Below are 17,669 nucleotides of genomic sequence, written 5' to 3'. Positions count from 1 at the left end.
GACAAAGGACTCTTGTCTGCTGGAGCTAGGTGTGAATGTTTCAACTGACCACCTTGATTAGCATATAATGGCCCGACAGTGCCTAGAGCAAACTTTTGTTGAGAGGTGATTAGATGTCCTTGTTTGTTTCCTCTCTGTTGTTGTGCTGTTGTAATTTTAGAGTTTTTTTTAATACTGGTAGCCAGATTTTGTTCATTTTCATGGTTTCCTCTAATCACCTAATCACCTCTCAACAAAAGTTTGCTCTAGGCAATGTCAGGCCATTGTATGCTAATCAAGGTGGTCCGTTGAAACAGTCACACCTAGTTCCAGCAGACAAGAGCCCTTTGTCTGAGCTTGGTCATTCCACAGATATATAAACCCTTTTTCCTAGTTCCAACAGACTTTGGCCTGCATCAAGAGGAGCCTAGTGTCTAGATCTAAGGAAGTAATGCTCCCCATGCTCTATTCTGCTTTGGTTAGACCACACCTGGAATATTGTGTCCAATTCTGGGCACCACAATTCAAGAGAGATATTGACAAGCTGGAATGTGTCCAGAGGAGGGCGACTAAAATGATCAAGGGTCTGGAGAACAAGCCCTATGAGGAGCAGCTTAAGGAGCTGGGCATGTTTAGCCTGAAGAAGAGAAGGCTGAGAGGAGATATGATAGCCATGTATAAATATGTGAGAGGAAGCCACAGGGAGGAGGAGGGAGCAAGCTTGTTTTCTGCTTCCTTGGAGACTAGGACGCGGAATAATGGCTTCAAACTACAAGAAAGGAGATTCCATCTGAACATTAGGAAGAACTTCCTGACTGTGAGAGCCGTTTAGCAGTGGAACTCTCTGCCCCGGAGTGTGGTGGAGGCTCCTTCTTTGGAAGCTTTTAAGCAGAGGCTGGATGGCCATTTGTCAGGGGTGATTTGAATGCAATATTCCTGCTTCTTGGCAGAATGGGGTTGGACTGGATGGCCCATGAGGTCTCTTCCAACTCTTTGATTCTATGATTCTATGATTCACTACCTCTGAGGATGCTTGCCATAGATGCAGGCGAAACGTCAGGAGAAATGCCTCTAGACCATGGCCATATAGCCCGAAAAAACCTACAACAACCCATATTTGGTGATGCCTTCCAGTTTGTCCATCTCCTTCTTGAATGGCTTTGCCCAGAACTGGACACAGGGTTATTATTCCCAGTGAGAGTTGACCAAAGCAGAAAAGAGTGAGGCTATGATTTCCTTCTGTGCAGACTTTAGACTCCTCTTATTACAGCCTTGGATTGTATTGGCCTTTTTAGCTGCTGCATCACAGTGTCCACTCCTTTGTGGAATACTAAGACTCTTAGATCCCTCTCACGTGGACTGTTTCCAAGCCAAATCTCACCTGCCTTGTATTTGTTTCCCTGCCTGGACGTAGCACATTCTGTTAATCTCAGTTGAAATTCATTTTGTGTGCTTCGGCTCTCCATAATCCCACTCAAATCAGGCTTTACCTCCTGGCATGTTCTATGCTTCTCAGCAAATGCTCCCATCTCTCCCTCTCGCGATGCCCAAACAGATGCCCACTAAGCCTCTTTGCTGACACATCCAGCAGGAATGACAATCCTGGACGCAGACCAAAGCCAACATCTCCTGTCTCCACCTGAAAGCTCAAAAACAATGCCTCTTTTGAGCTTCCACCTCCAGGTCAGGCCAGAAGGAGCATGTTTATCTCCACTGGCTTGGCCTCCACCAACATCCTCCTCTTCCTTCGCCACTTTTCTGCCACGAGACGGAATCCGAGAAGACCATGCTCCTGCCAAATTTGCGCAAGGCCAGCCATTTGTCTCCTTGAATTTGTCCTTTATGTGCTCTTGTATGAAAACACCAATGTTAATGGAGCTGCCACTTTGGAGGAGGTTCCAGGACAGGAAATGGCTTGCTCTGAACCAAAAAATTGCTCCCTCTGAGTTGCACTTTCTGGACCCAAGTGTGAATTCAGATCTTGGATTGTCAATTGCTAAAGTTGGAATGAAGTGGCCGCGAAACACATCACCATGTCTCCTAGGCCTAAATCCAACTGGAATCACCCAATAGATAACATTGTGACACCACAAGTCCACACTTACCAAAATCTCCATTGATTCAGTGGGTCTACTCTAGTTGGCCCTATCCATTGGATTGAGACCAGCCCTATAAATGGGGGTACACCTACATTGTAGAATGAATGCAGTTTCATAGAATCATAGAATCATAGAATCAGAGTTGGAAGAGACCTCCTGGGCCATCCAGTCCAACCCCATTCTGCCAAGAAGCAGGAATATTGCATTCAAATCACCCCTGACAGATGGCCATCCAGCCTCTGCTTAAAAGCTTCCAAAGAAGGAGCCTCCACCACACTCCGGGGCAGAGAGTTCCACTGCTGAACGGCTCTCACAGTCAGGAAGTTCTTCCTAATGTTCAGATGGAATCTCCTCTCTTGTAGTTTGAAGCCATTGTTCCGCGTCCTAGTCTCCAAGGAAGCAGAAAACAAACTTGTTCCCTCCTCCTCCCTGTGGCTTCCTCTCACATATTTATACATGGCTATCATATCTCCTCTCAGCCTTCTTTTCTTCAGGCTAAACATGCCCAGTTCCCTAAGCCGCTCCTCATAGGGCTTGTTCTCCAGACCCTTGATCATTTTAGTCGCCCTCCTCTGGACACATTCCAGCTTGTCAATATCTCTCTTGAATTGTGGTACCCAGAATTGGACACAATATTCCAGATGTGGTCTAACCAAAGCAGAATAGAGGGGTAGCATTACTTCCTTAGATCCAGACACTATGCTCCTATTGATGCAGGCCAAAATCCCATTAGCTTTTTTTGCCGCCACATCACATTGTTGGCTCATGTTTAACTTGTTGTCCACGAGGACTCCAAGATCTTTTTCACACGTACTGCTCTCGAGCCAGGCATTGTCCCCCATTCTGTATCTTTGCATTTCGTTTTTTCTGCCAAAGTGGAGTATCTTGCATTTGTCCCTGTTGAACTTCATTTTGTTAGTTTTGGCCCATCTCTCTAATCTGTCAAGATCGTTTTGAATTCTGCTCCTGTCCTCTGGACTATTGGCTATCCCTCCCAATTTGGTGTCGTCTGCAAACTTGATGATCATGCCTTCTAGCCCTTCATCTAAGTCATTAATAAAGATGTTGAACAGGACCGGGCCCAGGACGGAACCCTGCGGCACTCCGCTCGTCACTTCTTTCCAAGATGAAGAGGAAGCATTAGTGAGCACTCTCTGTGTTCGTCCACTTAACCAATTACAGATCCACCTCACCGTAGTTTTGCCTAGCCCACATTGGACTGGTTTCCTTGCCAGAAGGTCATGGGGGACCTTGTCGAAGAAGGCCTTACTGAAATCCAGGTACGCTACATCCACGGCATTCCCCGCATCTACCCAGCTTGTAGCTCTATCGAAGAAAGAGATCAGATTAGCCTGGCATGACTTGTTTTTGATAAATCCATGTTTGTTTGGCAAAAGATACCACTTATGTGGAGATGCTAATTTAACTAATTTACGAGGCCATAAAAATCTCCAGCAAGCATGCAAAGAATGAGAAAGTATTTCATCAATGTCACAAATTGTTGGTGAAGCGACAACTCCCCAGTGGCCAGAATACCCTCAGGAAAAAAACTGGATTGTTAAATAGCCTTTGAGTGTCCATATATGTTGTGTGTCTATGGCAGCATTTCTCAACCTAGGGGTCGGGACCCCTGGTGGGGTCGCAAGGGGGTGTCAGAGGGGTCAACAAAGACCACCAGAAAACACAGTATTTTCTGTTGGTCCTGGGGGTTATGTGTGAGGCCCAATTCTATTCTTGGTGGGGTTCAGAAAGTTATTTCATTGTAGATGAACTATAAGTCCCAGCAGCTACAACTCCCAAATATCAAGGTCTATTTTCCTCAAACTCCTCTAGTGTTCACATTTGAGCATATTGGGTATTCTTGGCAAGTTTGGTCCAGATCCATCCTTGTTTAAGTCCACAGTGCTCTCTCGGTGTAGGTGAACTACAACTCCCAAACTCAAGATCAATTTCCACCAAACCACTCCAGTATTTTCTGTTGGTTATGGGAGTTCTATGTCAGTTCCATTGTTTGTGGTGTTCAGAATGCTTGTTGATTGAGGGTGAACTATAAATCCCAGCAACTACAACTCCCAAACGACAAAAACAACCCCCCACCCCACCCCACAACTCCAACAGTATTCAAATTTGGGCATATCTGGTATTTGGGATTTGAAAATACATCCTGCCTATCAGATATTTACATGACGATTCATAACAGTAGCAAAATTACAGTTATGGAGTAGCAACGAAAATAATGTTATGGTTGGGGGTCACCACAACAGGGGAAACTGTACTAAGGGGTTGTGGCATCAGGAAGGTTGGGAACCACTGGTCTATGGCATTGAATGTTTGCCATGTATATGTACATTGCAATCCGCCCTGAGTCCCCTGCGGGGTGAGAAGGGCGGAAGAGAAATACTGTAAATAAATAAATAAATGTGAAATTGCATTAATGCAATTGTATAGATGGCCTTGTTGTGATATGCATTGGTTGGTTTGTGCTGAGCCAGACAGATCGTTGCCTTGCTCCACTATAGAGCAGCTGCTTCACCTGATGAAACAACACAAGGAAAAGGAACTACAACTCCAAAGGTTTGAGTCTTACCTGCATATGGTTCAAGCGTGATGTTGAGCAAGTCTTTGGAGCCACACTCGGGACCCAGAGCCCCATTGTAGCTGAGCGTCCGGGCCCCAAACATCAGGCGGCACCGGTGCTCCTCAGCTGTGTTGTTGGTGAGAAGGGCAAAGACATCAAAGTCGCAGCCATTATTCATGCCCTCGGAGGCTTTGATCTTGACCTTCAGCCCTTCTTCTGCTGGCGGTGGGTCTTTGTGGACCTGGGCCTTTTCAAACACAGCTCGCTCTTCCTCCGAGTCTGCCAAAGGGAAGGGACAATGCCATCAGCACATGCTATCCATCGTTCAGTGGTCAATATCTACCAGAAGTTGACTGAAGTCATCATGGAGGACTTAGAGATCCTTCTAGACAACAACTGTCTAGAAACAGATCTCATCCATCTCAGTATATGTACATTGCAATCCGCCCTGAGCTTCTTTTATGGCTTCTTCCCACTGTCCCAATCCTTTGAGTCCCTTTGACAAATGGTTTGCCTCTAAAACTCTGTAGACCATGAAACAACAGTTGTATGCCCCATGGTGACTTTTATGGCATGACTTCTAAGGAGTAGTGAAAGAAGGTCCTATGAAGTGTGTGCAAATGTGTGAACAAATGGACAGCAAATGATGGAAGACGAGATCTCAGATCTGCCCAGATTTTGTATGTATAAGTAGATGCCTTCAGGTCGGTAGGCTTTTAGGAATTGTGGAAGTTGAAGTCCAAAACACCTGGAGAGATGAAGTTTGCCCATGCCTGAACTATAGGGTCTCCAGTTTGATTCTATAGTCAACAGGCAAACCACCCTTGGACCTTCCTTGCTTAAGGAAATCCTATGAGATTCATAAGGTTACCACAAGTCAACAGGAGACCTGAAGGCATCTACTTATACATACAAAATCTGGTCAGTTCTGAGATCTTGTCTTCCGTCATTTGCTGTCCCTTTGTTCATACATTTGCACACACTCCATAGGACCTCCTCTCACTACTCCTTAGAAGTCACACCATAAATGTCAATATGGGGCATACAACTGTTGTTTCATGGTCTACAGAGTTTTAGAGGAAGGCCATTTGTCAAAGGGACTCAAAGGACTGGGACATTGAGAAGAAGCCATAAAAGAAGTTTGATACCTGAGATGGATGAGATCTAGGAATATGGACCTTGAATGTCATGCATGCTTTGACTATTTGTAACCAATAAAGTACCACCTGCAAGACAGTGGGACCATGTTTGGGACTTTAATGATTAGGCCACACAGATTGTGACACCGCCATAGGCTGCATTTCAGAAGAAGGACCCAGCAAACCCACCTCTGAGTCTTTCTTGCTCCATAAAAGCCTATGACATGTTTAGGGCCACCACAATTCAATACACAAATTGAAGACACCTACTCAAACAATATCTGAAAGTTCCTAAGATCTTATCTCCTCGCTGTTGCTGCCCTTCACCAACACATACACACAGAGTCCATAGGACTGCTGTAAGTACTTCTGCATACCTTCAGGGTATTTGTAATGATGGGTGATGTCCTCCTTGGAGTCCCTGCCCACACTCTTGGTGCTGATGTTCTTGCCCACTGTGGAGGTGAAGGTGGTCTTCTTCCGGGACATGTCCTTCTGGAGCATCAAATACGCCACGTCGGCATTGACCTCGGCAAAGACAAACCGGACGTCGTACTTGAGGTGAAGGTCTCCTTCCTTGACGGCCTTGACAGGCGTTGGTCCGCAGCAGTAAACACCTGCCGAAAAGAAAGAAGGCTGTCAATACGTAGTCCATCCTGGCTGATATAGGAGGGCAGAAGGGTTTGACAGAGTGGGTAAAGGTGATGGTGAATGCCTCCTTACAGGAGGGCAAAATCCCAGCCAGCTTAAAAGAAGCTGTTACAAAACTGCTGTTGAAGAAACCATCACTGGACCCCACTCAATTAGTCAATTTTTGGCCAGTTTCCAATCTCCCCTATTTGGGCAAAGTCATGGAATGTATGGTGGCCTCGCAACTCCATGTGTTCTTGGAAAACATGGATTATCTAGATCCAGTGCAGTCTGGCTTTAGGCCAGGACATGGAACAGCCTTGGTTGCCTTAGTGGATGATCTACGGCGGGAGCTAGACAGGGGGATTGTGTCCCTGTTAGTTTTGCTGGACCTCTCAGTGGCCTTCAATACTGTAGACCAGTGGTTCTCAACCTGGGGGTCAGGACCCCTGCAGGGGTCATGAGGAAATGTCAGAGGGGTCACTAAAGACCACCAGAAAACACAGTATTTACTGTTGGTCATGGGGGTTCTATGTGGTAAGTTTGGCCCAATTTTGCCATTGGTGGGGTTCAGAATGCTCTCTGATTGTAGGTGAACTACAAATCCCAGCAACTACAACTCCCAAAATGTCAAGGACTATTTCCCCCCAACTCCACCAATGTTCACATTTGGGCATGTTGAGTATTCGTGCCAAGTTTGGTCCAGATCCATCATCGTTTGAGTCCACATTGCTCTCTGGAGGTAGGCGAACTACAACTCCAAAACTCAAGGTCAACGCCCACCAAACTCTTCCAATATTTTCTGTTTGCCATGGGAGTTCTGTATGCCAAGTTTGGTTCAATTCCATTGTTGGTAGAGTTCAGAATGCTCTTTGATTGCAGGTGAACTACAAATCCCAGCAACCACAACTCCCAAATGACAAAATCAACCCCCCCAACCCCACCAGTATTCAAATTTGGGCCTATCGGGTATTTGTGCCAAATTTGGTCTAGTGAATGAAAATACATCCTGCGTATCAGATATTTACTTTACGATTAATAACAGTAGTAAAATGACTGTTATGAAGTAGCAACAAAAACAATATTATGGTTGGGGGTCACCACAACATGAAGAACCATATTTAGGGGTCACGGTGTTAGAAAGGTTGAGAACCACTGCCTTAGTGGATGATCTACGGCGGGAGCTAGACAGGGGGATTGTGTCCCTGTTAGTTTTGCTGGACCTCTCAGTGGCCTTCAATACTGTAGACCATGGTATCCTTCTGGGATATACCTTCGCTTTTCTCCTGGGGCGTTGGGTCCAACACCTGCCATCCATCATATCCTTCTGAAAGATCTGGGCGTCCCATCCAAGCCTCGACCCAGCAGTGATAATTCCTGGAGCAATCATGGGAAAGAAGCGGACAGATTGAGTAAAAGCAAGGGCAGATGACCTTTCCTATACTTACTTACTTACTTACTTAGGCAATCCCTCGTTGGACGAGTAAGATGGTCTTCCACCATGGGTTTCCCTGTGGGTCCGTATGTGGCTGTGGAGCCCTATTCTTGCTCTGCATCTTCTTCCGCAGTGAGAGCATTGGTTTCCAGGTGGAAGGCGGTCGCGGTCGGGGTTGGCTTGACACGCCTTCCTCCTGGCACGTTTCACTCTTTCACCCTCCACTTGTGCCTCCTCAAATTCTGCAGCACTGCTGGTCACAGCTGACCTCCAGCTGGAGCGCTCAAGGGCCAGGGCTTCCCAGTTCTCAGTGTCTATGCCAGAGTTTTTAAGGTTGGCTTTGAGCCCATCTTTAAATCTCTTTTCCTGTCCTCCAACGTTCCGTTTTCCGTTCTTAAGTTCGGAGTAGAGCAACTGCTTTGGGAGACGGTGGTCAGGCATCCGGACAACGTGGCCGGCCCAGCGGAGTTAATGTTGGAGGACCATCGCTTCAATGCTGGTGGTCTTTGCTTCTTCCAGCACGCTGACGTTTGTCCGCTTGTCTTCCCAGGAGATTTGCAGGATTTTCCGGAGGCAGCGCTGATGGAAACGTTCCAGGAGCTGCATGTGACGTCTGTAGACAGTCCACGTCTCACAGGCATAGAGCAGGGTTGGGAGGACAATAGCTTTATAGACAAGCACCTTGGTCTCCCTACGGATGTCCCAGTCCTCAAACACTCTCCTTTCCTATAATTACTACTATGGTTGTTGCTGCTTTTTATTGTTTGAATTTGCATCTTGTTATGGTAACTCCTTGCAGGACACAAGTATATGTGTGAAGAAAAATCTTATTGTTTGTAATTATCTTGTTCAGCTGGCTAAGTAGGTCAAGTAGCAATCTTGTGCCCAAGGGACTATAACTGTTTGAGTTTTTTTGAATACAGTGTGGTGGGTGTTGGATTTCTGGTGGGTTCTGGTTTTCTGGAGGGCTGCTGCTGAAGTTCTGTTTCACCAGCGTGGAGTTCCAGCAGGAGATGCTGGTGGTGAAATAGCTATTTACTTCAGGTTGTTTTGATTTCCCATTTGCTGCTTAGATGTTTTATTTTATGTTTATTACAAAGACTGTAAATATGTTGCACTGCTGATTTTTGTGTGTTGCATTGCCAGTTTGGTTTTATCTCTCCAAAGTTAAGAGAGTAAAGATTTTCTGTTTACCTTGGCTATTGGTCTGAGACTATTTTGCACCTGGGTTTTTCAGCATTAGGACGCTGAAATAAAACACACACTGCATAACACATCTTGCCTTCCTTCCCAAAATGAGACACAACAATGTATTGTCGAAGGCTTTCATGGCCGGAATCACTGGGTTGTTGTAGGTCACTCCACAGGTATATAAACCTTTTTCCTAGTTCCAATAGACCTCACAACCTCTGAGGATGCTTGCCATAGATGCAGGCAAAACGTCAGGAGAGAATGCCTCTAGACCATGGCCATATAGCCCGAAAAAACCTACAACAACCCAGACCCAACAACATCTTTTAAACAACGCAAAAGCAAGACAGACATAGCAGAGATCCACCTTGTCTCTAGGAGCCGCAGTAGTGCAATGGGCTAAACCTTTGTGCCGGCTGAACTGCTGAGCTGAAGGTTGGGTTGCTGACCAGAGGTTGCTGATTCGAATCCGTGAGATGACTTGAGAGCTCCCGTCTTGTCAGCTCTAGCTTGCAGGGAGATGAGCGAAGCCTCCCAGTGATCACATCCGGGCGTCCCTGGGCAACATCTTTGTAGATGGCCAATCATCTCACACCAGAAGCGACTTGCAGTCAATTCTATTAAAAACCTTGTCTCTGGCTTTGCGTGTTTCAGTGTTGCTGCCATCAAGCTGCCTTGGCTTTATGGTGAGCCATTAATGAGAAACTTCCAAACCAGAGTTTTGCTCATAGAATCAAAAAATCCTAGGGTTGGGAGAGACCTCATGGGTCATCCAGTCCAACCCCATTCTGTCAAGAAGCAGGAATATTGCATTCAAAGCACCCCCGACAGATGGCCATCCAGCCTTTGTTTAAAAGCCTCCAAAGAAGGAGCCTCCACCATACTCCGGGGCAGAGAGTTCCACTGCTGAACAGCTCTCATGGTTAGGAAGTTCTTCCTCATGTTCAGATGGAATCTCCTCTGTTGAAGTTTGAAGCCAATATGTTTGAAGCCAATATGTGAGAGGATTCTTTTGAAGCCAATATGTGAGAGGATTCTTTGATTCTATGATTCTATGCCTAGTAAATGTATATAAACACACTTCCACTTGCTTCACTTCCAACAGACCTCTGAAGATCCCAGCCACAGATGAAGATGAAACATCAGGAAAGAATGCTTTGGGAACATGGCCATACAGCCCGAAAACTCACAGCAAATGAATACATACAATCCATGATTCCATAGCATTGAGCCATGGAGGTTAAAATTGGTTCCAAACTGCATTCATTCCACACTGTCAATGCTTTCCATTGAGACCAGAGTCCACTCACCAGATGAGCTCACGGTTGCCCTGCTGCAGCTTGCCGTTCTGGTCCAGGTATTGCTCAATGACCAGGTTGCCATTGGTGTCGTGGGCAGAGTTGTAGTTGGTGATCACACGAGCGGGGATGCCCAGGCAGCGGAGCACTAGGAAGCAAAGAGAAAGAGGGAAAATATGGATTGAGAAGGTGCCTCCCTCCTGGAGGAGCTCAGCCGACTGGGGTTGTCACACTGACTCAAGACGAGGATGATGGTTATGTTCACTCTCCTTCAGAGCAGGACCCTTCAGAGATTTCCATGTTGGGTTTTAATGTAGATCAGTGGTTCTCAACCTTCCTAATGCCACGACCCCTTAGTACAGGTCCTCATGTTGTGGTGACCCCCAACCATAACGTTATTTTCATTGCTACTTCATAACTGTAATTTTGCTACTCTTATGAATTGTAATGTAAATATCGATATGCAGGAAGTCGTTTCAGTCACAGGACCAAATTTGGCACAAATACCTGATACGCCCAAAATTTGAATGCTGGTGGGGTTGGGGGTGATTATTTTGTCATTTGGTAATGCTGGAGTTGCTGGGATATATAGTTCACCTTAAATCAAAGAGCCTTCTGAACTCCACCAATGAAGGAATTGAATCAAATATGGCACACAGAATTCCCATGACCAAGAGAAAATATTGGGAAGGTCTGGTGGACTTTGACCTTGAGTTTTTGGAGTTGTAGTTCACCTATATCCAGACTGTGGACTCAGGCAATGATGGATCTGGATCAAACTTGGCACAAATACTCGATATGCCCAAATGTGAACACTGGTAGAGTTTTGAGAAAATAGACCTTGCCATTTGGGAGTTGAAGTTGTTGGGATTTATAGTTCACCCACAATGAAACAGCATTCTGAACCCCACCAATGACAGAATTGGACCAAACTTTCCACACAGAACCCCCATGACCAACAGAAAATACTATGTTTTCTTATGGTCTTTGGCGACCCCTCTGACACCCCCTCATGACCCCCACAGGGGTCTCAACCCCCAGGTTGAGAAACACTGATGTAGATTCTCAGGGGAATGTGAATGAAAGAGAGGACACAGAACAAACCGCAGTGCAAGGGGAGTTAGAAGACTCTGGGATTGTTAGTTCTCAAGGCAGAGTGGCTTCCAGACAGTCTGATGGGAACCAGCTTGTGTTGCTAGATAAGGAAAGTGAAAGGAATGTGTTAACGAGCAACCGGGAGGAATCAGCCTTTGATAGAAGGGGGCAAATCTGTCAAGATCGCCACCTGAAAGGGGGAGTCAGAAGGTCTGTCAGGAAAAAGATCTTGGAGTCCTTGTGGACAAGAAGTTAAACATGAGCCAACAATGTCATGTGGCAGCAAAAACAGCCAATGGGATTTTGGCCTGCATCAATAGGAGCCTAGTGTCTAGATCTAGGGAAGTCCTGCTCCCCATGCTCTATTCCGCTTTGGTTAGACCACACCTGGAATATTGTGTCCAATTCTGGGCACCACAATTCAAGAAAGATATTGACAAGCTGGAATGTGTCCAGAGGAGGGCAACTAAAATGATCAAGGGTCTGGAGAACAAGCCCTATGAAGAGCGGCTTAAAGAGCTGGGCATGGTTAGCCTGAAGAAGAGAAGTCTGAGAGATGATAACCATGTATAAATATGTGAGAGGAAGTCACAGGGAGGAGGGAGCAAGCTTGTTTTCTGCTTCCCTGGAGACTAGGACGCAATGGAACAATGGCTTCAAACTACAAGAAAGGAGATTCCATCTGAACATGAGGAAAAACTTCCTGACTGTAAGAGCTGTTCAGCAGTGGAACTCTCTGCCCCGGAGTGTGATGGAGGCTCCTTCTTTGGAAGATTTTAAACAGAGGCTGGATGGCCATCTGTCTGGGGTGATTTGAATGCGATTGTCCTGCTTCTTGGCAGGGGGTTGGACTGGATGGCCCAGGAGGTCTCTTCCAACTCTAGGATTCTATGATTCTATGATAAGGGAAAAGAGGAATTTGTAGGAGAGTTCTCAAAGGAATTGGAATGCATTTTGTGTAGGCCTTTTTGAATAAATATAGAGCTTTGACAGCATTGCCTTCAGTGAGTGCAACGTCGGTATCTGGGTAAGTCTTGTATGTATGTCATGTCAAGATTCATGGAACGCTCTGCTGAAGACTCATGTTCGAATTGCTGTTGGTGAATGTTTCCCTGTGGAATTCTTCTATGGATTTTGGATCTGGGCAACCTTGTTCCCTGGCTTTTCAAGAGACTTTGGACATTTTTCTCTGTGGGTTTTAAGGACTTCGCATTCATGGATTTTGCTGTGGAATCAAGGATCATCTCTGTGCTCTTGTATGGATTATATTTGCCTACCTGTCAGTTTGGATTGTTTTTAGACTTTCTTACTTAATATTTTACTTGCCTTTTCCACCCTTTTAAAATATTGCTTGCATTTATTCAATAAACTGTTTACTTGCTAAAGAACTTTGGAGTGTTTGTGGGTTTAAAGATGTGCTTCCAGCCTTGGTGTGCAAAATCTCCTGACCAGCCATGGGCAAACTTCGGCCCTCCAGGTGTTTTGGACTCCAACTCCCACAATTCCTAACAGGAATTGTGGGAGTTGGAGTCCAAAACACCTGGAGGGCCGACGTTTGCCCATGGCTGGTATAAAATGCATTGTGCACACAGACACACATCATTTTGGCACAAAAGTCCAATTGTGCCTCTAGAAACAGTTCTTTATTTGCTTTCCAAAGCCCACATTTATTTCTGTTGCAGGATTGTTTACCCAAAACTGTGCAAACACTCCCACACTGGGGAGAACTCTCTGGCAGTGATTTATCTCAGTTATGTGAGGAGAAAATAACCAAAGGCTTACATCCCTAGAAATCCAAAGAGCTACAGCTGTGTTAGTCTGGATCATCAGACAATAGGATAGTTGGGCACCTTAGAGATGCACTAAATCATAGAATCCTAGAATCTAAGAGTTGGAAGAGACCTCCTGGGCCATCCAGTCCAACTCCATTCTGCCAAGAAGCAGGAATATTGCATTCAAATCACCCCTGATAGATGGCCATCCAGCCTCTGTTTAAAAGCTTCCAAAGAAGGAGCCTCCACCACACTCTGGGGCAGAGAGTTCCACTGCTGAACGGCTCTCACAGTCAGGAAGTTCTTCCTCATGTTCAGATGGAATCTCCTCTCTTGTAGTTTGAAGCCATTGTTCCGCATCCTAGTCTCCAGGGAAGCAGAAAACAAGCTTACTCCCTCCTCCCTGTGGCTTCCTCTCACATATTTATACATGGCCCTCATCATTTCTCCTGTCATCCTTCTCTTCTTCAGGCTAAACATGCCCAGCTCCTTAAGCCGCTCCTCATAGGGCTTGTTCTCCAGACCCTTGATCATTTGAGTCGCCCTCCTCTGGACACATTCCAGCTTGTCAATATCTCTCTTGAATTGTGGTGCCCAGAATTGGACACAATATTCCAGGTGTGGTCTAACCAAAGTGGAATAGAGCATGGGGAGCATGACTTCCCTTAGATCTAGACACTAGGCTCCTCTTGATGCAGGCCAAAATCCCATTGGCTTTTTTTGGCACCACATCACACTGTTGGCTCATGTTTAACTTGTTGTCCACGAGGACTCCAAGATCTTTTTCACACGTACTGCTCTCGAGCCAGGTGTCCCCCATTCTGTATCTTTGCATTTCGTTTTTCCTGCCTAAGTGGAGTATCTTGCATTTGTCCCTGTTGAACTTCATTTTGTTAGTTTTGGCCAATCATCTCTCTAATCTGCCAAGATCGTTTTGAATCCTGCTCCTGTCCTCTGGAGTCTTGGCTCTCCCTCCCCGTTTGGTGTCGTCTGCAAACTTGATGATCCTGCCTTCTAGCCCTTCATCTAAGTCATTAATGAAGATGTTGAACAGGACCGGGCCCAGGGGGGAACCCTGCGGAAATGTGCATCAATAGTGTTTTAATGTGGTTTGGCACCAGGTGAACTGCCATTTGTCCATGTGCAGGAACAGGTTGGTACAACCTTGTGGAAAATTCATTTGTGCCAAAATATATGTATTTTTCACTGTGCTGGAATTATGTCTGAAAAATTATGCCGATTTCTGTGCAAAGATACAGAAGAGGGATTTTGTGGAATCGCAGGGGGAAAAACAACATCTCAGATTTTTTTGCACAGGAATCAGCATGGATTTATTTATTTGCACAGGTTGCAGGAAATCTCAGCCCTCGGCGGAGCCCCAGAGTGGAACAAATCCGGAAAATAAAGAGAGCCGAAAGCAATGATGTCAGGGTTGAGTTGGAGGTCTGGCAGGAGCCAAATGGAAAGAGGTTTTGCAAAGCAAGAAAGCGGGAGGTCTAGTGTCACATTTTGCCATTTTCCTTCTTGTCATGACCTCCATTCAAGTTCACTCCGGGTGCATCTACACTGGTGAATAGATGCAGTTTGACACCCCTTTAACTGCCAAGGTTCAATGCTATGGAATCCCAGGAGTTGCAGTTTTATGTGGTTCCTCACCTGTGCAAGCCACAGCTGCAAAGACCCAACATTGCCCATAACGGACGGGTTGGCATCCAAACTTCTGCCACCTCTGAAGGATGTCCACGCTTCCGCTCCAAGCCATGGGACTCACGCCATCATCATACTGGTTGTCCCATCGTCCAAAGAGGATGCCTTGGTCATCATTGCAATTCACCTGAAGACCAAGACAGCAGAGCATATCAGAGCCATGGAGGCAACAGAGCTGAGGATGTTTAGCCTAGAGAAGAGAAGGCTTAGAGGGACAAAATAGGCATATTTAAATATTGGAGGGGGTGTCCCATTCAGGAGGAGGCAATGGGGCATCCCTTCTGCTGCTGGGACACAATGGAGCCATGGATTTGAACGCCAGCAAAAGAGATTCCACCTAAACCTTAGGAAACCTTAGGAATCACCTCTCAACAAAAGATTGCCCCAACAAAAGATGCTAATCACCATGCTAAAACAGTGGATGTGGCTCTTAATGAGACATGCCGCATTATCACGGGGTGCCTGCGCCCTACACCACTGGAGAAATTACACTGCTTAGCCAGTATTGCACCACCTGACATCCGCCGGGAAGTAGCAGCCAATAGTGAAAGGACCAAGGCAGAGACATCTCCAGCTCTTGGGTATCAGCCAGCACGTCAACGTCTTAAATCAAGACATAGTTTTCTAAGATCTACAGAGACCCTCGCTGGAACACCTCAGCAAGCGAGAGTCCAAAAGTGGCAGGCTCAAACCCAGCACCTCAATCCATGGCTGATACCAAATGAGAGACTCCCTCCTGGGCACACAGAGGACTGGGCGACTTGGAAGGCGCTGAACAGACTGTGCTCTGGCACCACGAGATGCAGAGCCAACCTTAAGAAATGGGGCCACAGAGTGGAATCCTCGACATGCGAGTGTGGAGAAGAGCAATCCACTGACCACCTGCTGCAATGCCACCTGAGCCCAGCCACATGATGCACAATGGAGGACCTTCTTGCGGCAATACCAGAGGCACTCCAAGTGGCTAGATACTGGTCAACGGACATTTAATCAACTACCAGACTCACAAGTTTTGTATTTTGTCTGTTTGTTTGCTTTGTTCTGTTAGAATTGTAATATAATGGACTGGTTGCTCTGACACGACAAATAAATAAAGTTGAAACATTCACACCTAGCTCCAGCAGGCAAGAGTTCTTTGTCCCACCCTGGTCATTCCACAGATATATAAACCCTTTTTCCTAGTTCCAACAGACCTCACTACCTCTGAGGATGCTTGCCATAGATGCAGGCAAAATGTCAGGAGAGAATGCCTTTAGAACATGGCCATATAGCCTGAAAAAACCTACAACAACCTTGGGAAGATCTTTCTCATGGTAGGAGATGTTCAGTTGTGGAATCCGTTGCTGCTGTGGATTCTGGTGGGATCTACCTCTCTGGAGGTTGTGAAACAGAGGCGGCATGGCCATCTCTCAGGAAGGCTTGAATGGTATCGCCACGTGTCAGATTGGGCTTGGACTGGATGACCCTTTGGGATCTCTTTCCAATCCAGTGGAATGTAGACAAAGACCTCCTACGATTCCATGCATCTCCTTCTCTGGAGGTTTGTAAACATCTGCTGGGAGGGCTTGGATTGTGTCTTCTTGCTTTGCAGAAAGGGGTGGGACTGGATGGCCTTTGGGGAACCCTTCCAACTGCAATGGATTTTGCCCCTCCTTTAAAGTTCATACTGAAATGCAGTGGCCACAGCTTTGATCCCATGACCTTTTGGCTTCTTACTCACCATGGCGCTGACCACCCTGCTGACGTAGACGGGGCTGTTGCGGCGGGAGCAATCCTTGTCCTGGTTGCGGAGGAATTTGGGGTTGGTGTCCAGCAGCTGCAGGCAGATGTCCACAATCCCTTCTTCAAACTGGGAGAAGGTGGAAAAGAGGATGAGCAAACACCTTTGTATGGTCCTCATTTATTTATTTACTTACTTACTCTATTTATACCCCACCTTTCTCGACCCTGAAGAGGACTCAAGGCAGCTTACATAGAAGCAATTATTCAATGCCTTAAAACACATACAATTAACATTAACAGGAGCTTTTTTGTTGAGTTCCAGGGCCAGAGAAGCAGATGGCGGAAACAGAAGAACGGCCTGCCTCAGGGGAACGTGCTTGCTCCATCCATGTTCAACATCTACACAAATGACCAGCCACTGCCAGAAGAGACAGAGAGCTTCTTCTATGCTGACGATCGTGCCATTACTGCTCAAGCAGGGAGCTTTGAGACTGTAGAACAGAAGCTCTCCGAAGCTCTAGGTGCTCTTACTGCCTATTACAGGGGGAACCAACTGATCCCTGATCCATCTAAAAAAAAAACATGCGCCTTTCACCTTAAGAACAGACAAGCATCCCGAGCTCTGAGGATTACCTGGGAAGGAATCCCACTGGAGCATTGCAGCGCACCCAAATACCTGGGAGTCACTCTGGACCGTGCTCTGACCTACAAGAAGCACTGCCTGAACATCAAGCAAAAAGTGGGTGCTAGAAACATCATACGAAAGCTGACTGGCACAACCTGGGGATCACAACCAGACACAGTGAAGACATCTGCCCTTGCGCTATGCTACTCTGCTGCTGAGTATGCATGCCCAGTGTGGAACACATCTCACCACATTAAAACAGTAGATGTGGCTCTTAATGAGACATGCCGCATTATCACAGGGTGTCTGCACCCCACACCACTGGAGAAATTACACTGCTTAGCCGGTATTGCACCACCTGACATCCGCTGGGAAGTAGCAGCCAATAGTGAAAGGACC

The 17,669-nt window shown here is 46.3% G+C and overlaps 1 protein-coding gene across 2 annotated transcripts in view; it reads right to left on the bottom strand.

Moving 5' to 3' along the window:
• The window catches only part of LOC132772959 (protein-glutamine gamma-glutamyltransferase 2-like), an 84,920-nt gene that overhangs the window by 15,298 nt on the left and 51,953 nt on the right, over positions 1 to 17,669 (bottom strand). For both annotated transcript variants that reach the window (XM_060771808.2, XM_067468295.1), the window contains 6 exons: positions 16,644 to 16,772; positions 14,873 to 15,050; positions 10,362 to 10,497; positions 7,699 to 7,802; positions 6,173 to 6,412; positions 4,666 to 4,935 (listed from right to left, as the gene is read on the bottom strand). In XM_060771808.2, coding sequence (XP_060627791.2) covers positions 4,666 to 4,935; positions 6,173 to 6,412; positions 7,699 to 7,802; positions 10,362 to 10,497; positions 14,873 to 15,050; positions 16,644 to 16,772 — 1,057 coding nt within the window. The remainder of the gene's footprint in view (positions 1 to 4,665; positions 4,936 to 6,172; positions 6,413 to 7,698; positions 7,803 to 10,361; positions 10,498 to 14,872; positions 15,051 to 16,643; positions 16,773 to 17,669) is intronic.

This window comes from Anolis sagrei, chromosome 4 (assembly GCF_037176765.1).
Source record: "Anolis sagrei isolate rAnoSag1 chromosome 4, rAnoSag1.mat, whole genome shotgun sequence".
NCBI lineage: Eukaryota > Metazoa > Chordata > Lepidosauria > Squamata > Dactyloidae > Anolis > Anolis sagrei.
The sequence above is the reverse complement of the archived record's forward strand: the minus strand, read 5'-3'. Positions and strand labels throughout refer to the sequence as shown.